A 24,610-nucleotide genomic window follows, 5' to 3' on the forward strand; every position below is an offset into this window, starting at 1 on the left:
AGTTCGAGCCCCACATCGGGCTCTGTGCTGGGCAGGGAGCCTGCTTAAGATTCTCTCTTTCACTCTCTGCCACTCCCCCACCCCCTTCTCTCTCCATTTAAAAAAAAAAAAAAGGCGAGAAAGAATCAGCAAACTCAAAGATAGGGCAGTGGAATTCATCCAATCGAGAAACAAAAAGAAAAAAAGAATGAGAAAGTATGAATATATAGCTTAAGGAACTTAGAGGATAACAGCCAGCTGACCAATATTTGCACTGTAGGAATCCCAGAAGGAGAAAAGAAAGACAAAGGACCAGAAAACTTATTTGAGGAAATAATGGCTGAAAACTTCCCTAACGTGAGGTAGAAAACAGACACCGAGATCCAAAAATCCAGACAGTTCCAAATAAAATGGACCCAAGGAGACCCACAAGACACATTATAATTAGTGAAAAAAAAGACAAGGACAGAATCTTAAAACCAGTAAGAGAAAAACTACTTGCTAGGGAACTCTTTGCAGGACCATCAGCAGGCTTTTCAGGTGAAACTTTGCAGGCCAGATGGGAGTGGCAAAATATATTCAAAGTGCTGAACACTATTAGACAATGGTTGAAAATAAAGAAGACAAACCAAAAAAATATTTACATGCTTGGGAAAATGGATTTAGGGTTGTGGGGGAGGCAGTAGATTGCATTATCGAGACAGAAATTTCCTCATAGAGATTATGATGTGTTTGTTTCTTGCTTGTCTTTGAACACTGCAGTATCTACTAGGTATTCAAAGTGTTTGGTTTGAATATTTGCTTGACTTGTGAAAGATACAGTTACAAAAAACTGTTGACCCAGTAATGACTGATCATTTTACAAGTTCTTTAAAACTTGTCAGCATTTATCTCCTTAGAAAGTTAATTTTCTTTCACTGAAATTATACAGCAATTTATTCTGTGTCTTGCACAGAATGGCCGCATCCTGGGGTGCCTAAGTGGCTCAGTCGGTTGAGTACCCAACTCTTGATTTTGGCTCAGTTCAAGATCTCAGGATCATGGGATCGAGCCCCAGGTCGGGCTCCATGCTCAGCAGGGAGTTTGCTTGGATTTTCTCTCTCCCTCTTCCTTAGCCCCTCCCCCGCCCCTGTGTGCTCTCTAAAATAAATGAATAAATCTTTAAAAAAAAAAAAAAAAAGCTGCTTCCTCAAAAACAAACAAAAATGGTATATTCACAAAACTCAGACATACTTTGGGGTTATATTCACTGTAACTGTGGACTTATTATGGTTCCTTTCAGCCCTGAGGACCAGGCTTAGAGTAGAAAAAAAAATTACAACTGATCTCAATCTCAAAAATTGCAGAAACAGTCTCTTCCACTAACAACATGCAGTTTCTGAGAATTCAGGCCCAACATCCAGCTATCCACCAGAAAATACACAGGGAATTACCATTGAAATGACTAGTCACTGAGCTTGCCTTGTGGTTTTAGTTTCTGTAGTGAGGCTTTGAAGACCCTTGCTACTTTCAGTTTCTATTTCACATTCTAATCATCTGTCCTCTGATGGCCGGGGGCGCGTAAGAAATCCCCAGGACTGGGGAAGAAGTAGATCAGAAACCAACACACCTAAACTGTGGGACAAAGAACTCTTAGCACATTCTCAGGGAAGCAGCTTTCTTACCAGCTCTAAAGGATCTCTGCTACTGAATTTACAGTTAAGGAAGACTGGGGCAAGAGTGGAAAAGATTTGCATGGGTCAGAATGTTTTCAAAACTTTCTATCCAGGATAGGGTGCAGTAGAGCCTGATGTGGACCATTAGACACAATTAATGACTAAATTGTGATGTTCTAACACAGGGAGCAGAATTCACTAAGCTCCAGCTACATCTGCTTACTGCTGAATCAGACACAAGCATGAGTGGGGACTAAACTGACAATCTGAAATGTCTTAACACTGTTTTCCTCTCTTTGCCACCTTGAGATCTACAGAGATCATACCTGCCACTTAAGTTACCTTTGTTTTTTTATAAAACCTGATTAAGTTATCTCAAACTGCAATCTGAAAGTTTGAAGAACTGCAACTGTATTATCTTTATGAGAAAGAGCAATGAATGGGATATAAGGTAAATAGCTTGCTTACATTGTTAAAAACGGAAAAAGAAAAAAATTGAAACTCAGAGTGAACAATGAAGAGGTTTAATGAAAACAACTATATACTTTTAGTCATAGACTTGAACCTAGTAAGATGGATTTCTTCCTTTAGAAATAACCCTGGATTAATTAATTTTTATTTTCCGGCACACACTCGTTCCTTAGGGCTTCTTCTGCTGGATTCTGTTTCTCCTCTATTGTCTCTACTATCATGAATCATTTAATTTGAGTTGCCCAACTTGACCCATCAATACTGTCTGGCAATTTTGTTTGCTCCTTAGAGCTCATACGTTTGGATTTCTTGCCATGACACATGCTTCATGCATTTTCTTCTTGTTTGATTTCCATTTATCTCCTTGCTAAAAGCCTTTCCTCCCCCTCCAAACTCAAACCAAAAACAATGCAAAACAAAGCAAAAGCAAACAATAATAACAAACAAAACCAACTAGAATTGTATGGCTGATAACAGAGATGATTTCCTCTAGACACCCCATCACTAGCACTTCTGAGCCTTTTCTCCTATATTTCTTGGCATTTTCCTTCTTTATACTTTTTTCCCCTTCTCCTTCAGCTCTCTTTTCTAAGCTAGAAGTTATACTGGTATAAATAAATATTTACCTCTATTTTTTTTTTTTTTTTTCACAAATAGGCTAAGAGCGTTGAGTAGAAATGCCAATGTCATACAAATAGCCACTTGTAGGGCTAGTATTGGAAATCAGGTCTGCCTTACTTCAAAGCCAAATGTGTATTTGTGTGTGTATGTTGATCCATTCTTGCATTTAAAAAAAAAATATTTTTATTTATTTATTTGGGAGAGAGCAAAAGTGAGAGAGATCACAGAGACAGAGGGAGAAGCAGACTAGCTGCCAAGCAGAGAGCCTGATGTGCTGCTTGATCCCAGGATTATGGGATCATGACCCAAGCCGAAGGCAGACGCTTAACAACTGAGCCACCCAGGTGCCCCTTTTGCATTGTTTTTATTTACAAAAGTTTATGAGGCTCTAACAGAGTTAAGAAGAATGCATCTCAGAGCACACATCACAGGCCGGGCTAGGAAAGGCAGAGCAACCGTTAATTATATATGGGTGTGTTCATGTTGAATCTGCAAAGATGTTTTGGAGATTGGACTCTCCTAAAAGCATTAAAGATGTCACCCAGATAATATTTGGGGGCAATGTGTAAAATACTTCTATTAATATAAATACACAGTGCTAATGTTATTCTTTAGGAGGTCTGAAAATTCAGACCCATAGTTCCCTCTCCCATTAGTGACATCATCCTAAAGCACAAAAGCTTGTAAGCCTCCAATATCTGCAAATAAATTTGGATTGTGTATCTTCTGTTTTTCTAGCTAACTGTAGATCATCACTGCCAGTTCCCCATATCTTTGTAATCTAAAAATGATTATGACCCCTGCTTTATGTAAATCAGGCAACCAGAACTCTACAAATGTACGGTACCAATATTATATTGGAGATGCATTAGAATGGAAATAGACTTGGCATTTGAGTCTGTAAAATCATGGAATCCCTCCTTGGGTTTGGGTTGGCCTGGGCATTTCCTGGCTCCCATGTCCACGGTGCTGTGCCATTTGCAAAGGATCACCTATGATCTGCTCTTAAGCAGTTTGTTTTTATTTGTCACCTGAATAATCTCCAGTGCATTAGCTATTAGGAAGAGGGGAGAATGAGTTTTTATAATTTTTAAAAAGCAGTTTCTACCACTGGCTAATAAGGGAATCCATAACTTTTCAATTAAGATTTTAGTGAAAGTCAAGTAGATACTGGATTTTTAGCTTCTGTAGTAAATAATCACTTCTAAAATGGAAGAAAATTGCTCTTATAATAAGGCAAGGCAGAAAACCAAACATTTTCTTAAAAATGCTTTATCAGCAACTCTTCAGGTTACAGGAATTGATGCCCAGAAGTCAATGGCCAAGTATTATTTACAAAGGTATTTTCACTCTCACTCTCATTCATAAAACAATCATGAATTGAAGTTTTGATTGAACAAGGCACTACTACAGCTATATAAAAAATTCTTTAAAAGTACAGTTATAAGGGGCACCTGGGTGGCTCGGTTGATTAAGCATCTGACTCTTGGTTTCGGCTCAGGTCCTGATCTCAGAATCCTGAGATGGAGCCTGTGTTGGGCTCTGTGCTGGGCATGGAGCCTGCTTGAGGTTCTCTCTCTCCCTCTCTTTCTGCCCCTCCCTGGCTTGCGTGTCCTCTCTCTAAGCTCTAAATAAATAAATAAATAAATAAATAAATAAATAAACAAATAAATAAATGTTTTTTAAAAAGTACAGCTATAAGAAGTAAACAATTATGATTTGTTAGATTATGCTACATAATGACCTGGCAGGATTTAGTATAATACAGTTTGACTAGACATAGCCCTACATTAGAGGGAAACAAGTTGATAAATGGTAAAAGCAAGAAGTATAATATAACAAATGGTGGTCATAAAGATTCAATCTAAGGATTCGGGAAGGTAAAAACTAGGGAACACAAGCAAGCCAAAAACCTAAAGGGAAGAGTCAGATTTAAACTAAAAATAGTTAAACTCAGGAAATGGATTTCCTTATGCCCACCAAATACTTAAGAACCAATGGGGTAGCCTGTAATAGTCCTGAGAAGGGCCTAGAACTTATTTTACTATGACCCTCTTTGCTGTCTTTTTTTCAAAAATTTCTTTAGAAACATTGGCCATTTTGGGAAGTAGTATGTCCCCAAGTTCAGGAAGCAAAATGACTTTCTTTTCTGTAAAACCGGAAATACTGAACTATCTCATCTCTTCCCTTGCAGACAAAGTCACACCATAGACATGACACCAAAGATCCACATGCCAGCCCCAGTGTGCCTCATTGAGAACATCAGAGGGCAACTGGTGGCTAATCAGGAAGCTTTGGAGATCCTGGCAGCCAATAAGAATCCTCTTGTTGTGGTGGCTATTGTGGGCCTCTACCGCACAGGCAAATCCTACCTGATGAACAAGCTGGCTGGAAAGAACAAGGGTGAATAGCACCACCAAAACTCTGCTAAGTCCCTTCTGTCCACCCACACTGCCAGCACTGAGTGCAATGATGCAAGGAGAGAAAGTTAGAGACAGGGAGTAATGCCAAAAGCTAATGTTTGGGCCACAGGTGGCTAATTATCTTCTGGGAAGCAAAGGCAGAGGTCTGTTCCTGACATATCATCTCTTTTTCTTCTCTTAGTTTCTCCCTAGAAAAAGCATATTTTCCAATCTTAAGGAAGAAGACATCAATAAAATAATTTCTATACATGTAATTATAAACTACTAAAATGTGTGACATTCCTGTAAAAAGGAAAAACATCAAATTTACAACCTATGGTATTTGATACTCTCATTTTCCCATTCCTCTATTCTAATTCAGATCAATACTGGCTATACTTTTTGATGTGTCCTCATCGTGCATTCCTTAAACCCTAGCTCAGTTGTCAGGAAGATCTCCAACTTCCAGATCCCCTCCTCTGTTACTACCTCTCCCTTCCCCCTTGCAGGCTTCTCTATTGGAACCACGGTGCAGTCTCACACCAAGGGTATCTGGATGTGGTGTGTGCCTCATCCCAAGAAGCCAAACCACACCCTAGTTCTTCTTGACACAGAGGGTCCAGAAGATGTAGAAAAGGTGAGGAACAAGAATTCCTTTTGACTCCTCCTCACCTCTGAACATTCTTTACACAGGGAGGTTTGTTCTTGTGTTTGTTTTTCTGAATTTGTACTTCTGTTTGACAGAGTATACCTTTTTTCCCTTTCTATTTTTAATAGTCAAAATTTGGAAATCTGAGATGAGAAAAATATATTTATAAGCCAGAATCATGACTGGGACAAGACACTAATGTAGAGCTAGGCAGTTAACTGAAATGCAGAAAAGATGGTACAAATAAAACCACTCTCACGAGTCTGATCCTGCAGAGAAGAGTGATTAGTAGTGAGCTCTGGGTCAGAGGATCTTGGGTTCAAATAAGGGCTCTGGCACTTGTAGCTTTCTGACTTTGACAAGCAAATCTCCCCAGATCTTTTATTTTCTTTTTGATCTTAAGCAACTTAGCATTTGAACAGTAAACACGTGGGCTTTTTCCACTTCTATACTGGTATTTAACAACCAGCCCACTGTGTGGGGGTTAGGAGGAAGACTTGATTTGTAGCACTTGCCAGTTTTCTAAATATTTCCATCAAAGCGAATTCCAAGCTTCCACAGTGAAGTCACTAAACTCATGGTTCAGAACAAGGAGTGTACAATCAGCTCTTGTGAGCTGGTATGAGCTGGCTCTAGCACCCAACAGAATCTTTCCCTTGCACTTCCCGTGTTTTTCATGTTTTCATTTTGCTTTTGATTTGCCACAAAATCAAAATGGTTACCTCATTTTGTGCTTTAGTTTCCACATCTGTAACATGAAAACCGTAGTTATAAACATATCTCATAGTATTGCTTTGAGTATTAGACAAGACCAGTAATGTGAAATGTCTTGTGTATAATAACTAGTCAATAAAATAGATATACATATTATGTGTACAGGCCAAATTTGTTTTACACAATTGAAGATCTTGATTTTTTCCTTTAATTTTAAAATTCCAATATAATTAATGTACAGTGTTACATTAGTTTCAGTTGTATTATATAGCAATTCAACAATTCTACACATTACTCAGTGCTCATCACTGTAAGTGTACTCTAATCCCCTTCACCTATTTCATCCATCTACTCCCTCCCACCTCCCCTGTGGTAATAATCAGTTTGGTCTCTACAGTTAAGAGTCTATTTTTTATTTTCACTTGTCTCTTTTTTTGTTTTGTTTCTTAAATTCCACATATGAGTAAAATCATAGGGTATTTGTCTTTATCTGACTTATTACACTTAGTATTATACCCTCTAGGTCCATGTTATTACAAATGGCAAGAATTCATTTTTTATGGATGAGTAATATTCCATTGTGTTTATGTATGTATGTGTGTGTATATCCACATCTTCTTTATCCATTCATCAGTCGATGGACACTTGCATTGCTTCCATATTTTGGCTATTGTAAATAATGTCGCAATAAACCTAGGGGTTCATGTATCTTTTTGAATTAGTGTTTCTGTATTCTTTGGGTAAATTTCCAGTACTGGAATCACTGGATCCATATGATCCATATGGTAGTTCTATTTTTAATTTTTGGAGGAAACTCCACCCTGTTTTCCACAGTGGCTGCAGCAGTTTGCATTTCCACCAACAGTGCACAAGTGTTCCTTTTTCTCCACATCCTCACCAATACTTGTTGTTTTTGTGTTTTTGATGAAAATCTTGATTTTAAGCACTCTGGTTACCCCACTAACTTTGACTATCCATTGCAAATACCTAACTAGTTCTAAGGAAAACTGCTGAAGGGGGAAGAGTTAAGATGGTGGAGAAGTAGGGGGATCCTGAGCTTGTCTCATCCCTCAAACATGGCTAGATAGTTATCAAATTAGTCTGAACACCCAAGAAGTCAATCAGAGGTCTGAGAGAACAAAAACTGCAAGTCTACAAGTAGAAAAACAACCACCTTTGGAAAGCCTTCAGGGAGCAAAACAGTCCACCTACTGGAGACCAGAGCTGCTTACACCAAGCCCCGCCCCCGTGCTCCTGGAGAAGCATTTCCACGGAAACAAGTCAACCTGAGAATCAGCCCAGCAGGCCCCTCCCCCAGACGACCAGCACAAACAACCACCTTGCACCAAATTTATTGATCATAGAGTGCTACAAAGCTTCAGCTCTAGGGGACATAGGATTGAGTTTCCTTTTTACTTTTATTTCTTTTAAATTTATTATTTTTTCATTTATTTTCTTATAGTTCCAAATCTTTTATTAATCTTTTATTATTAACTTTTTAAATTTTTATATGCTTTTCATATATATTTTTTATTTTTTTCTACTTTCATTTTATCTTATTTTTTTATTTTAGGATCTAGATTCTCTTAACAAGTAGACCAAAACACACCCAGGATCTAGTGGGTTTTTTTGTTTTCTTGTTTTGTGTTTTTGTTTTCCTTCCTTTGTTTTTTGCTTTGTCTGTTTGTTTCAGTTTTTTGTGTTGTTTTTTCTCTTTCTTCTTTTCTTTTCTGGGCAAAATGATGAGATGGAGGAATTCACCCCAAAATAAAGAACATAAGGTAGAATTCACAGCCAGGGATTTCATCAATACAGACATAAGTAAGATGTCTGAACTAGAATTGAAAACAATAATTATAAGGATACTAGCTGGGCTTGAAAAAAGCATAGAAGACACTAGAGAATCCCTTACTACAGAGATAAAAGAACTAAAATCTTGTCAGGCCAAAATTAAAAATGCTATAACCGAGATATAAACATAAATAGGCAGCATAAAAAACAAGGATGGATGAAGCAGAGGAACAAATCAGTGATATAGAAGATAAAATTATGGAAAATAATGAAGCCAAAAGGAAGAGGGAAAGAAAGGTAATGAACCATGAAGGTAGAAGAAGGGAACTCAGCACCCTAGTAAAATGTAATAACATTCATATCATAGGAGTCCCATAAGATAAAGAGAGAGAGAAAGGGGCAAAAAGTGTATTCCAACAAATTATAGCTGAAAACTTCCCTAATCTGGGGAAGGACACAGACATCAAAATCCAGGAAGCACAGAGAACTCCCATTAAATTCAAGAAAAGCCCACCATCAGAAAGGCATATCATAGTCAAATTCACAAAATAGACAAGGAAAGAATCCTGAAAGCAGCAAGGGAAAAATTAACCTACAAGGGAAGACAGATCAGGTTTGTAGGATATCTGTTCACAAAGACTTGGCAGGCCAGAAAGGAGTGGAAGGAATTATTCAGTGTGCCGAATGGGAAAAATATACAGCCAAGAATTCTTTATCCAGCAAGGCTGTTATTCAGAAAGGAAGGAGAAAGAGTTTTCCAGACAAACAAAAACTAAAGGAGTTCGTGACCACTAAACCAGTCCTGCAAGAAATTTTAAGGGGAACTCTTTGAGGGGAGAAAAAAAGACCAGAAGCAACAAAGACTAGAAAGAACCAGAGAACATTACCAGAAACACCAACTCCACAGGTAACACAAGGGCACTAAATTCATATCACTCAATAATCACTCTGAACGTAAATGGACTAAATGCTCCAATCAAAAGACACAGGGTATCAGAATGGATAAAAAAGCAAGATCCATCTAAATGCTGCCTACAAGAGACTCATTTTAGACCTAAAGTCACCCGCAGATTGAAAGTCAGGGGATGGAGAACCATCTATCATGCTAACAAATGTCAAAAGAAAGCCAAAGTAGCCATACCTATAGCAGACAAACTAGATTTTAAAACAAAGACTAAAACAAAAGATGAAGAAGGGCATTTTATCATAATTAAGGGGTCAATCCATCAAGAAGATCTAACGATTGTAAATATTTATGCCCCTAACTTGGGAGCACCCATATACATAAATCAATTAATAACAAACATAAAGAAATTCATTGATGATAATACAATAATAGTAGGGGACTTTAACATCCCAATTACAGCAATGGACAGATCATCTAAGCAGAAAATCAACAAAGAAACAATGGTTTTGAAGGACACACTGGACCAAATGGACTTAACAGATATAGTCAGAACATTTCATCCTAAAACAGCAGAGTACACATTCTTCTCGAGTGCACATGGAACATTCTCCAGAATAGATCACACACTGGGTCACAAATCAGCCCTCAACAAGTACAAAAAGATCGAGATCATACCATGCATATTTTCAGACCACAATTCTATGAAACTGGAAGTCAACCACAAGAAAAAAATTGGAAAGACCTCAAAAACATGCAGGTTAAAGAACATCCTATGAGGGGCGCCTGGGTGGCTCAGTTGTTAAGCGTCTGCCTTCAGCTCAGGTCATGATCCCAGGGTCATGGGATCGAGCCCTGCATCGGGCTCCCTGCTCAGCGGGAAGCCTGCTTCTCCCTCTCCCACTCCTCCTGCTTGTGTTCCCTCTCTCGCTGTCTCTCTATCTGTCAGATAAATAAATAAAATCTTTAAAAAAATAAAAAAAAACTTATTTAAAGAACATCCTATGAAAGAATGAATGGGTTAATCAGGAAATTAAAGAAGAAATTTAAAAAATACATGGAAGCAAATGAAATTGAAAGCACAACAGCCCAAAACCTTTGGGATGCAGGAAAGGCAGTCTTAAGAGGAAAAGTATATTACAGTACAGGTCTACCTCAAGAAGCAAGAAAAGTCTCAAATATACAACCTAAACTTACACTTAAAGTTAAGTGCTAGAAAAGAACACCAAATAAAGCCTAAAGCCAGCAGAAGAAGGGAAATAATAAAGACTAGAGCAGAAATCAATGATATAGAAACAAACAACCCAGTAGAACAGATTAACAAAACTAAGAGCTGGTTCTTCAAAAAATTAATGAAATTGATAAGCCCCTACCAGACTTATCAAAAAGAAAAGAGAAAGGACCCAAATAGATAAAATCACAAATGAGAGAGGAGAGATCACAGCCAACATCACAGAAATACAAACAATTACAAGAGAATACTATGAAAAATTATATGCCAACAAACTGGACAATCTGGAAGAAATTCCTAGAAACTTACAAACTACCAAAACTGAAACACGAAGAAATTGAATACTTGAACAGACCCATAACCAGCAAAGAAATTGAATCAGTAATCAAAAATCTCTGGGCTGAATGGCTTCCCAGGGGAATTCTGCCAGACATTTAAAGAAAAGCTAGTACCTATTCTTCTCAAACTATTCCAGAGAATAGAAATGGAAGGAAAGCTTCCAAATTCATTCTACAAAGCCAGCATTACCTTGATTCCAAAAACCCCACTAAAAAGAATTACAGGCCAATATCCCTGATGAACATGGATGCAAAAAGTCTCAATAAAATACTAGCAAATCAAATCCACAGTACATTAGGAGAATTATTCACCACGATCAAGTGGGATTTATTCCTGGGCAGCAGGGCTGGTTCAATATTCCCAAATCAATCAACATGATATACTACATTAATAAAAGAAAGGATAAAAACCATATGATCCTCTCAATAGATGCAGAAAAAGCATTTGACAAAATACAGCATCCATTCTTGATAAAAACCCTCAACAAAGTAGGGATAGATAGAACACACCTCAACATCATAAAAGCCATATCTGAAAGACCCACAGCTAATATCATCCCTAGGGGAAAAACTGAGAGCCTTTTCCCTACGGTCAGGAACAAGACAAGGATGTCCACTCTCACCATTACTATTTAACATAGCACTGGAAGTCTTAGCCTCAGCAATCAGACAACACAAAGAAGTAAAAGACATCTGAATAGGCAAGGAAGAAGTCAAACTTTCACTATCTGCAGACAATATGATACTCTATGTAGAAAACCTGAAGGACTGCACCAAAACATTGCTAGAATACGTGAATTCAGCAAAGTGGCGGGATATAAAATCAATGTGCAGGAATCTGTTGCATTTCTATACACCAATAACAATGAAGTAGAAAAAGAAATCAAGCAATCAATCCCCTTTGCCATGGCATCAAAACCAATAAGATACCTAGGAATAAACCTCACTAAAGAGGTAAACTAGGTATTTACCCAAAGGGTACAAAAATACAGATTCAAAGGGATACATACACCCCAATGTTTATGGCAGCATTATCAACAATAGCTAAACTATGGAGAGAGCCCAAATGCCAATCGACTGATGAATGGATAAAGAAGATGTGGTGTATATATATAATGGAATATTACTCAGCCATCAAAAAGAATGAAATCTTGCCATTTGCAATGACATGGATGGAGTTAGAGTGTATTATGCTAAGTGAAATAAGTCAGAGAAAGACAAATACCATGTGATTTCATTCATATGTGGAATTTAAGAAACAAAACAGATGAACATATGGGAGGGAGGGAAAGAGAGAGAGAGAGGGAAACAAACCATAAAAGACTCTCAGAGAACAAATTGAGGGTTGATGGTTGGAGGTGGGTGGGGGATGGGGCTAGATGGGTGATGAGTATTAAAGAGGACACTTTTTGTGATGAGCACTGGGTGTCGTTTGTGATGTCTCACTGAATTCTACTCCCAAAACCAATATTGCACTGTATGTTAACTAAGTAAATTTAAATTAAAAAAAAAAAATAGCTACAGGATTCAAAAAAAAAAAAAAAAAAGAAGAAGAAGAAGAAGAAGAAAATAAAGAAAAAGAAGCTACAGGATATCATTATGGGTGTCACATTGGCATACTGGCTGTAGTTGCTTCCCAAGTGCTCAGCATGCCACATGCATGTCTCAGATTGGGCAGTCAGAGTAGAGAACCTGCATATAATCTCCTAATCACCTGATGAACTTTGCCTAGGATAGGATGCCAGGCAGACCTTCTGAGTCCTGTTTTATTTATGAGGAATTTACATTGAGAGTCATGTAAGGACATAGGCCTTAATTTATTTACACTTGACTAAAGTAGAGGTCACACAATAGAAGAACTGCTACTAAACTGGCATTATATTGAGTACTTTGCTTTTAGCTTAACCACTTATCAATATTCCTTGACATTTTCCCCATTTTCACTCACTTGCTATGTGTCTAAAAGTGGTTTCTGTTCATGTTGTGAAAAGTCTAATTTTCGACTGCTTATAGTTGTGTGGTATGGTAGAGTTAAAGTCTCTATGCCTACTTGGGTAACATCCAAGCATTTATACATTGACTAAACTATCATTGAACTCTTTAAGTCTTCACAATGTAGAAATCCAGGCCAAAGGTTTTCATGGTTTTAGAGAGGTCAGTATACATACGGTTTTCAAGAGTTTCACAATGCCTCTCATTAGCAGGTATATATACACTGTGTAGTTAGTTTCATATATACACTGTGTTGGCGCTATATATATACATACACACACACACACACACACACACACATACTGTGTACTTGCATATATATACTGTGTCCATCTTACATATACTGTGTAGTTACATATACATACTGTGTCAAGTCTATATGTATATACACACATATATCATATACATATATATACACAGTATAGTAATCATTCAAGCTGAAGTACATTAGGTGATACATTAGACCATCTTCAAAACTATAATGATTTTTAAAACAGAAATAGCTTTCCAGAAGTGCTTTCTTTAACCAAAGTGGAAAAATGCATTATATATGTGTGTGTATATATATATATATATATACACAAAGAAGTAAAAGACATATATATATATATATACACACACATATATAAGTATACATATTTATGTGATTATAAAAATAATTCAGTCATTGAAAAGAAATTCATAATATACATAAAAGTATAAAAATAAAATATAACCTCTAATCCTTTGAAACTAGCGAAACAATGTGTGGAATACACTTTGTTATAAAACATATTGCTGAGCTAGAAACACTGTTAATTTTGGATTATATATTCTTCTGGGAATACATATTTATTTATATATTATTGATTTATAAGGCTTTTTTTCAGGAACAGAATATTACACACCATGAATTATTCTTAACTGACATTTCCAAATTTATCTACAAACAATAAATTTATTGGAAAGCAGTTTGGAGGATGCACAAGAAATTCAGTTCTTCTATATACAAAGTTCACAAAACATTCAATTGTCCCTGAAACTCTTTTTAGTTCACTGGAATAAATGATAGATGGCATTGATCATAAGAAAAAGCAGCTGGTTTCTCAGCACTAGACCGATTTCAAAGTAGCCCTGCTCTACTGTCACTTTCAGTCTCAGCTATATTCATAGAAAATAAAGTCATAAACTTTGTCTTGAAATTGGAACCACTTTTACATTCATGGAGAAATGAGTAACTCCAGACCTTATCAACTACAAAAAAGTTATCAAACAGAAATTTAAGGAGACAAGAGGAAAGACACACAGAATCAATGAGTTCTTGACTAGTATCTCCCAGATTAGAGTGGAATATAATTACAAACTCTTTTGACACACTGATCAGTCATTTTAGGATCTGAGACTATTTTCTTTTGGCTTGGGTAAGAATTCTAATTTATATTGTCTAGGGATCCCCCCAAGTGCCCCAATTTTATTAGATAACTTTGACAGAGAAGAGGTAGCAGTTTGAAGCATGTTTGTTTTCTTTTGCTTTGTGATCAAGATAGATAATTAAAGATCTCAAGGGGCCTTTATATTAATATAAGGACTTCTAAGGGAAAATTTTTTAACTTTTCAATTAAAATATAACATAGAAACTGTAAAATGCTCAGCTAAAAAGTATATAGTCAGTGAAATATCACAAAATGAACATATCTCTATAATTATTACCCAGATCAAGAAAACAAAAGCCCTTTTTTCCAAGAAAGGTAACATTCACAGGTTATGGGGATTAGGCCATGAATATATCTTCGATAGGCCATTTTTTTTAAAGATTTTATTTATTTACTTCACAGAGAGAGACACAGCAAGAGAGGGAACACAAGCAGGGGGAATGGGAGAGGGAGAAGCAGGCCTCCCACCGTGTGGGGAGCCCGATGCAAGGCTCGATCCCAGGACGCTGGGACCATGACCTGAGCCGAAGGCAGACGCTTAACGACTGAGCCACCCAGGTGCCCCTGACAGGCCATTTTTTAAATCTATCACACTATTCTAGTCTGAATGAGCACTTATGATATTACAGTAGCTATATTACAAATACTTCTGCTATGATTATTCTGCTTTGTTGGTAAGTGCATACATGCCCATTGGATATAAAATTAGGAGTGAAATGGGCAGGCAACTGGCTACTTATGTTCACCTTTAGTAGATGATTCCAAACACTTTTTCAAAATGATTTTAAATCATCCTCACAATTATAATGATTTCTGAAAGGAATCTATTTAAAGTACCCCCCCACCCCGACCCAGCTAGGCTTACAGAAAAAACTCACAGGTGTCTGTATTTGGCCCTAACTCTTTGTTTTTCTAGGTCATGGTGCCCTCCATTCTTAGAAAGTAGACCCCAACTATAAAACATATTCTCTAGTCTGACCGCAACCCACAACCTGGACGAGCCCCAGACAGAGCCCTCAAAAAACCGGCCTCTTCCTTCTCTACCTGGCTAAGAATTGACCCCCTCCCCACACTCCAGCCATGGGCACAGATTCAACCTTCTCACATCTTGCAAAACCCCTTAAAAGGCCCAGCCTGACAGAAACTCAGGGCGGACATCTCTCTTGATGTTGGCCCCTCTCCTCCCTTGGAGAGTGAATAAACTGTCCTGCTTGTTGCTCTACTCTTTGTGCAATTCTTCACCACCCATGTCACTGGCCACCCTAACGTTTTCTAAAACAGAAGTAGCTTTTCAGGAGTAGTATTTTTAGGCCATAACAATGTGTGTGTTTAGTTATCCTATTCATAGTAAATATATCTGCTCACAAATGACATATTCCTGCAAAACAGCAGAATAATGTGTGGAATATTTTGTAATAAATTTTGTAATAAATACATATTTCTGATTCAACAGGCTGTGGATGGAGAAGATGTTCGGTTACAGAGAAGGAGAAGAAGAGGAGGAAAAGACAGAAGGAAAAAGAAGGAAAAGATGATGATTCTGCCAAACTTCTCTGAAACATGCTGGGCATGCCATCTCAGCAAAAAGTGGCATCACTATAAAAGTAACAGCTCTCCTCAGCTACAAGGGGTTGATGCTGCTCTCCTTCAAGTTTGTTCATTACTCCCACAATGAAAAGGGTTCCTACATTGGAGAAGGATTTTTTCCTAAGTAGCTTGTCCAATCAGTGATCTAACTCTGGTGTTGAGGTTCTGGCTGGTGCACCTCAAGTAATATGCGAAGGCCCCTTTAACTACCAGACTCCAGGATGTCCCGAGAACTTGAACCCTTCAAAGAGCACTCAGGGGGAAACTTAGATCAGGGAAGTCAGAGCCTGTATACTTCCTAATATGAGCCTTTTTTCTTAGATTATGCTGTATCTATCAACTCTGCTGGTTTTGAGGGCCTTGGAGCTACAATAATGACAAAAGGCAAAATGCAAGTCAATTGCTTTTAATAGTGGGTTTTAACCAACATGATGCCACAGTCATAAATTGGAAAATTCCTTAACCTAAAATGAACTATCTTTGAAGAGTTTTGGAAATGTATTATGGGCACATTCAACTTTACAACAATCTACTCACATGCAATATTCACCATCTGGAAGCCAATGTCACGGGCCAAATTACCTATTGTTTTAATTTCACAGTTTGGACCTTAGGACCAAAGATGAATATGCTGTTTCCAGCTGGCCTTACTTACAAGGCACCAAGTCTGTTCCTAGGGAATGGGGCAAGCTGAGGAAGGACCCAGAGCTCAAGCTGTACCCACAGGCAGTACCTGTGGTGACCATCAGTGATGTGTCATGAAGTGAACATACAGAGCTAGGGATGAAAGGGGAAAAAAGGTACAGTCAGCTGAACAAGGAACTGGAGCGCCTCTTAGAGAGTGACATAAAAGATCCTTTCATCTTTTTCATATTTACAAATAGGTGATATCATCTTTGGAAGGAAGCTATTTTTGTTCTCTAAGTGTCCATTCTACAAATAGGAAATCCTCCTAAATTTTCATCTTAGTGGTCTGGTGTTCAGCTCCCATAAGGTTGCTGCTGATAAAACACAGGCTGCAGAGAGCAGGAATCCTCATTATTGCTCCCAAAATGGCCTCTGTTGTCACTCACTGTTTGGCGGCCTCCTTACCCCCCTGAAAATTTCATCTCTCCACTAGGCCTTCTCTGACATTACCCAGTGAGAAGGAGGAAGGGTGCCACATGATCATGCAGTAAGAGTGAGAGTCTAAATCCCTAGGGGATATTCTCTGACACCCATTCAGGCAGTGGGTCGCAGTACCTCTTCACAGCCAGGAGAAGGCAGAAGTCTAAGCCTCTCCTTGTATGGGAGGCTGGAGGTTAGTCCACAGATTTTACTGTGCTGTTGGGCTGGCATAAAGCACTTTGTCTAGAATTTTCTTTGTCTTGTCAGGTTGCCTCTTTCCTAGGCCTCTGACTAAAGAAAATGTGCTTTGATGAGGTTTTTGTTTGGGACCTCCCAAACAAATTGATATTTCTGGGTTGTCAGCTTTTCCAGCACCAAAACTGCTACACATCTAATTTGCCTTCTCTTCCCTTCCAGAATTTTCTAAGGTTCATGTTGCATAAAATAGGGCGGTTAGTAGTACTTAATGGGGGGGGGGGGAATAGGGAAAGCATTTCTACTTCATCTTTCTGGAAACAGAAGTCTTCTCTTCAACACTGAATATTTCTAATTTAAGGTAAAATAGAGGGGAAGAAAAAAGGAAAAGGGGCAGGAAAAAAGAAATCATCTCTTGACCCCATATTTCAATCACCACACAATCTTTTGCTCCTTTTCAAAGCAATATTTTGATAAATTGCATCCTTTTCTGTTTTTGAAAATTATGAAATATGATACATACATAAGAATGCTAGAATATAAAATATAAAATACGTAATATAAATATAATTTTAAAACAAATACCTAAATTATAGAAATTGAACATTCCTAAAAGCCTAAAGGTGTATTCCTAAAACCCTCACAACCCTGCTAGGAGCCAACCAATATCACCAGTTTCACAATTCCTTTCTAGGATTTTATCATGGATATCTGAGCCCTAAATAATATAATTTAGCTTGGCCTGCTTTCAAACTGTAAATGGAATTACATTGTATGTATTATTTTGTGTCTTGCTTCATTTGTTCAATAGATATTTGTAAAATTCATCTAGTCCGTTGTGTATATTGTAAACTATAAATATTGAGCTGTATGAGGATAATAATTTATTCATTCTATCATTGATAAGTATTTGGATTTTCAGGTTTATCTTTTATGAAATATTTTTAAGGATTTGTTGAACGTAGGTATAAAACTCCCTTGTGTAATAAAGTCAGAAGTGGAATTCCTACGTCATAGAGGATTTGTATCTAGTCTTTCTGGATCAGGTTTTTTGTTTTTTTTTTTTAAAGATTTTATTTATTTGACAGAGAGAGACACAGCGAGAGAGGGACTACAAGCAGGGGGAGTGGGAGTGGGAGAGGGAGAAGCAGGCCCCCCGCCCAGCAGGGAGCCCAATGCGGGGCTCGATCCCAGGACCCTGAGATCATGACCTGAGCTGAAGGCAGACGCTTAACGACTGAGCCACCCAGGCGCCCCTGGATCAGGTTTAACATCATTTCAGTCTCTCTTACAATCTACCTACTTATCAGCAGAATATGACTGTACTCCACATCAGACATCAGAATTTTTAACTTCTCTTAACATGGTGACTGTGTGCTCATATCTCATTGAGATGTTAATTGCATTTTCCTCACATAAATCAGATAGAACATCTTTCCATATGCTTGTTCGCTAGTTCTTTGTCCTTTTTTGTGAAAGGGCTGTTGATGTCTTTATACTGGGTAGTCTGTCTTTTCCTTGATTTGTATGATTTCTTAATTTATTCTGGACATGAGTTTTTGTTGGCTTGATCATTTGACAATGTCATTTCCCATTCTGTGACTTGCTTCGTTAACTCTTCTTACGGTGTTTTTCATGAAAAGAACTTTTTAATGTTAATGTCATCTAACAACATTTTATTTTATGGGTAGTGGAGCCTGTGTGTGTGTGTGTGTGTGTGTTCTGTATGAATTATTTTTCTTGTACTAAAATATTTATCATTTTCCCTTCCACATTTAGGTCCATAATCCACTGAGATTTTTTTCCTCATGTGGTGGAAAGTACAAGTGTAAAGTATTTTTCTGGAGGATCACTCATTTTCTCATCAATTTCCCCACCCTTATGAAGGGTTACTCTGTCATCTCTTACTATTTGTTTTAAAGATTTTAAGTATACCCAACATGGGGCTTGAACTTACAACCCTGAGATCAAGAGTTACATGCTCTATGGACTGAGCCAGCCAGGCACCCCCAGGGTTACCTCTGCCATAAGTTAAATGTCAATATATGAGTATACCTGTTTGGGGGCTCTCTCTTTTGGTCTATTTACTCACCCAGATGCAAATATTACAACATATTACTTACTAAAATTTTAATAAGTTTTTATTTCTGTTCTAACCAATCCTTCTAGAATGTACTTCAAAAGTACATTTGACTTTACTTGATCATTTGTGTTTCTATATGCATTTTAGAATCATCTTATACCCCAAACAATGGTTTATATTTTCACTGGGATTACACTGAATCCATTAAAAAATATTTCTATCAGCTTTACTTTGAAATCAACATTTATATTCATTTTGAAATTTTTTAACTGGATACAGAATTTTGGGTTGCCATTAGTTCTTACTCAGTACTTAAGAGATGTTTTTCCACTTTCTCTAATTTCTACAGCTTCCAGAAAGAAATCCCTCACATCTTCCATTTGTTTCTCTGTATGTAATGTTCGTGTTTCTCCAGCAGCCTTCAAGATTTATTCTTTATATTTAGATTTCATTACTCTGCCTATAGTGTGCCTAGTTGTGTTTTTCTTTGTGTTTATCCTGTTTGGGCTTCCCTGAACTTCTGGATCTGTGGGTTATTGTCTTTCAGTAATTCTGGAAAGTTATCAGTCATGATCTCTTTTCTTTCCATTTCTTCTTTTGATATTCCAGTTACATGCACAATAGTATATGATTACTGAAATTGTGCTTTTCATTTTTAGCATTTTCCTCTAACTCTATCAGTAGTTTCCATTTCTCTATTGAACATACACATGTACTTGTGTGTGCTGTTCACTTCCCCCATTAGATCCCTTTACCCAATAATCACAGTGTTTTAAAGGCCCTGTCTGATTGTTCCAACACTTGGGCTATCTCTGTTTCTGGTGCTTGTTTTATCTCTTCACAATGGATAGTTTTACTTGATTTTTCTGTGTATCTCATTTTTTTTATTGAATGCTGGGCATTGTTTAAAAAATAGTTGAGATTGAGATAATATTTATACCTGGAAATAGGACCTCTTTTAGGTTACAATATTTGTGGCAAGCATTGATTCAATGCAGTTGTAGTTCAGTTGGCTCTGGGTTTTGCTTTTTCTATAGCTGTTTCAGTGTACCAGAAGCCTCAAATTTCTCAAATTTCTCCAGTGCAATTCTGCTACTACATTGTTCTTTATGTAAGGCCTGAAATGCCAGAAGGTTTGTCTTGGTATTACTGTTTCTCTCCCAGTTTTAGCAGCCCTGACATATCTATGTCACATGGGTCTTTTCTTTAGGCTCTTGTTCCTACCCCAGTGATAGGCTGCTGTTACTTGTAACCCAGTTCAAGGTTCCTGGTGAAGGCATGGGTTATCTATGTTCTCCAGGTATTGCTGTGCAACCACAAACTGTGGAATGCTCAGGTGGCCCGTCCAGCCTAGGGAGCTCCCTCATGTCTCATGCCCCCCACCAAACCTGCCTGATGGAGGCCACTTTTATGGTCTTTCACCAAACCTTGTGTAGCAAGATATTACAAAATAAGACTCTTTGTGTCTGAGTATTTTCACTAATCCCCAAGGTTGAGCACAGTAGGTTCCAAAAAACCCACAATTTCTAAAACAAGATACTAGACCATCTTTTCTGGAGTTCAACTAATAGAATATGAAAACACGTCATTTCAATTAAATTAAGCCTCATCAACCTCTATCAGTTTAGGAAACCATTTTGACAATTCTTATTTTACCAATAATACATTCCTGTGACTGAGACTTATCGAATATAATTTTAAAAGATATTCTTCCTTGCAACAATTACAAACCACGGAATCTGGAAGAAAGTTCAAATTTATTTTTTCTTTCATTACCACATAATAATTTTTTAAAATCTTGTTTATATTCCAAAAAAACTAAATAGCTTTAGATACTTTTATTTTTCTAGAGTGACATCTTTATAACCTCATAAAAAAAATGAAAAACAAAAACATAAGTGGGGGTACATTTCTTGGATCCAGTTAGGAGAGAAAAGACTGTCCTTATTCATGTGCCCACCTTCCTCCTACCTCAGTGTCTGTGTCCCAGAAATTACAGGGCTACTATACATAGTCCAGCTTGGGTTCAACACTCCTAATGGCCAAGTTTAATGTCAGGACCCATAAAAATCTGTCTCTGATATCACTGTATACACTTTTAGAGTTATAACAGATATTTCACTTCTAAATATTATATGGTTGTCTTTTGCAAGATGAGTTCATACAATCCTGCTAGAGATTATATTTTTCTAGGTACACTTCCAGCTTGGTGTGGTCATGTGATTAAGTTCTATATATAATATGAACAGAAATATATGTATGTCACTTGTGGATCTGGGCCTGAGAACTTTGAACCTGTACTCCATGAATCTCTTTTCTTTCCTACTGTCTGGATCACAAATGTGGCAGCAGTCAAGTTTTGATCTTGCAGATGAATACAATGATTTAGTGGGTATAGAACAACAAGATGCAAAAAACCTGCATCCCTGAATGATCTTGTGGAGGAATGTTTCCATTCAAGCCAAGAGCAGAAGGACTATAGCATGCCTTCTAAGCTGTACCAAGAGCCTCCTGAATAAGCTTTCTCCAGTATCCCCTCTCTATTCTACCTCTTCTTCTGCCATCAAAGTGATGGACCTCAAGCACAGCTCTGAACATGCCTAATAATCTTCAAAGACTACATGCCCCCAGGATAAAGTCTATGACCGAGATTGCAATTGATCTTTCAACCTCATCCTCAAAGAGTTCATTGGCTACAGTGGACTCTGGCTGATTCCTAGCATTTACTCACTACCATTGCATATTTGCTCGTTCCCCTCCTTTGCTTTAAAATACAATTCATCCTAACTCTTTGATGAAATCAGAGTCATCCTTCAAGATCCAGCAGAAGTGATACCCTCTCATGAAGCCATCTATAATTTTTTCAAGTATAATTAATTGTTGCTTTTAAGGAGACTCAAATATTTCATTTGTAACATTATATTAACACTGATCACTTCTCATTTTATTTACAGTATCTGCCCCTTCAAGGTACAGTTTCACCAAGAGTGAGAACTTTGCCTTGGTCATTTTTAAATATCCATTAACAATGGGTCCCATCTTGGGTTACATGCATTAGTAAAATGTGCCCTCAAGTGTTGAAGGTAAAAAAAACAAAACAAAACAAAACAAAACAAAAAAGCACCTCATTGCCCAACCTGAATACTCCCAAGGAAAGACAACTGAAAAAAAACCCAATAATCTAATTTCACCATGATATTACATAAGAAGAGTACATTTTAACATTTAATATTAGGAAGGAAAGTATACAAGCTCACTTTAAGGTCAACTTTCCAATAAAAATGTGATTAATAGCATTACATAATATATCAAAGGAAAAAGATTTTAAAGCTTCAATATGAAATTCTACTTATACAGTGGGTTACACTATTATGACACAAGTTTGTCATATTAGGAACTTAAAAAAGGTATGGAAGTGAATCTCTAATATCTAAACGCTGATACTTAGTTTCTACCTCATTATTGTCAGAATCAATTTCACAAATTGATGAAAGTTGGGTATGTATATATATATATATATACACACACATATATGTACATATATATATACACACACACATCAATATATTGATGAAGCTGGGTAAGATTCTTAATATCTTCTCAATTCACTCAGAACATTCTGGACATAGGAAAACAGCTGATGAACCAGAGACCACATTGTTCTAGCAAAATAGCTCCTACCATATTCATCCAGAAGACAAGATGTCATAAAAAAGTAATTTAATTTCAATTCTTGTTCTATTGGTCAGTATAAGGGAATAAAATTTTAAGATGCATTAAAATGGTTCATCTGTATGCCTCAACTTTGTATGCCGGAATTATTGCTCATACTGAAACTCAAATATGATAGGAAGTGCCCTAACAGAAGTAAAAATTGGAAACTAAGATAAAATGTCTGTAGGGGCGCCTGGGTGGCTCACTCGGTTAAGCGGCTGCCTTCGGCTCAGGTCATGATCCCAGGGTCCTAGGAGCAAGCCCCGCATCGGCTCCCTGCTCAGCGGGAAGCCTGCTTCTCCCGCTGCCTGCCACTTCCCCTGCTTGTGCTCTCTCTCTCTGTCAAATAAATAAAATATTTAAAAAAAAAAAGATAAAATGTCTGCAGCATTTGTCAGCTTTAAAAAATGGTGCTTATGGGGTAACTGGGTGGCTCAGTCTTTAGGGGTTGTGATCTCAGGGTCTTGGGACCGAGCCCCGCGCCGACCTCCCTGCTCGGCGGGAAGCCTGCTTCTCCTTCTCCCACTCCCCCTTCTTGTGTTCCCTCTCTCACTGTCTCTCTCTCCGTCAAATAAATAAAATCTTTTTAAAAAATAAAAAATGGTGCTTATGATTCATTTGCTCATTTTGAACATTTACTTTTGAGTTTTTATTATTTTATTTAAAGCAGAACCTCAAATTATATAAGCTTCACGATATCAAAACCCATAGAATAAGCAGAGTAAAAATCGAGAAAAATATGCAACAAAATCATAGTGATTATCTCTGGACTATTACACTAGTCTTTTTTTTTATGTAGTGTTCACTGATTCATTAGTTGGGTATAACACCCAGTGCTCATCAGATCATGTGCCCTCCTTAATGCCCATCACCCAGCTACCCCATCCCCCCACCGCCTCCCTTCCCCATCCCCCCCACGCCCTCCCTTCCGCATCCCTCAATTTATTTCCCTTTTTTTAAAAAAGCTGTTTTTTTTGTTTTTTTTTTTAAGATTTTATTTATTTGAGAGAGGGGAAAGGGGGATAAAGGGAGAGGGAGAAGCAGGTTCCCCGTTGAGCAGGGAGCCTGATGCGGGAACTCCAGCCCAGGACCCTGGGATCATGACCTGCCCAAGGCAGATGTTTAACCAACTGAGCCACCCAGGTGCCACTATAATACTAGTCTTATACATATAATATGTAACTTATAATACTATAATGCTTATATAAGTATTTTTAATATGAAAAGAATATTCATGCTAACTACAAGAGTACTTTTTATAAAAATGAGTGAGAAAGGAAAGACAAAATAAGAAATGAGCAAGTAAATATTACAAAAACAAAAAAAACAAAAACCCCCACACAAACCCATTCAAACAAACAAAACCCAAAGCTGTCCCCTGACAAGGCACCCCGAGAGACAGGCAGCCGCCGGCCACCATGCTCCCGCATTCCCGCCCGCGGCTCTGTTTCTCGACTGAGGCCACGGAGCCGACTGCGCATGCGGCGCCGGCCGGGCTTGGGAGCACAGACAGCCGAGGCGCCAAGAACCGCTCGCACCGGCGGCGCGCCATGTCTCACACGCCCCGCTCTCCCGCCTCGGCAAAACAGGCGAAAACCCCCGCAGTTAGAGCCGCAAACGCTGTGCGTGTACTTTCGATTCCCGTCCTCTGCACCCCGCCCCCCTCCACGGCCGCATGGCTGTAATATCCGGCAGCTCTCCCGCTTCCAAAGGGAACAGGCGGTTTCCTGAGAAGCCAGACGCAGGCGGAGCACGCGAGGGGCGA

The 24,610-nt window shown here is 38.0% G+C and overlaps 1 protein-coding gene across 1 annotated transcript in view; it reads left to right on the top strand.

Moving 5' to 3' along the window:
* Window positions 1–4,939: 4,939 nt before the first annotated feature.
* Window positions 4,940–24,610, top strand: part of LOC118540323 (guanylate-binding protein 7-like) — a 62,153-nt gene continuing 42,482 nt past the window's right edge. Inside the window, 2 exon segments of the mRNA XM_078071774.1 lie at window positions 4,940–5,129; window positions 5,638–5,765. Of these exon segments, the coding sequence (XP_077927900.1) occupies window positions 4,940–5,129; window positions 5,638–5,765 (318 nt within the window).

The sequence above is a fragment of the Halichoerus grypus genome, chromosome 5 (genome assembly GCF_964656455.1).
Source record: "Halichoerus grypus chromosome 5, mHalGry1.hap1.1, whole genome shotgun sequence".
NCBI lineage: Eukaryota > Metazoa > Chordata > Mammalia > Carnivora > Phocidae > Halichoerus > Halichoerus grypus.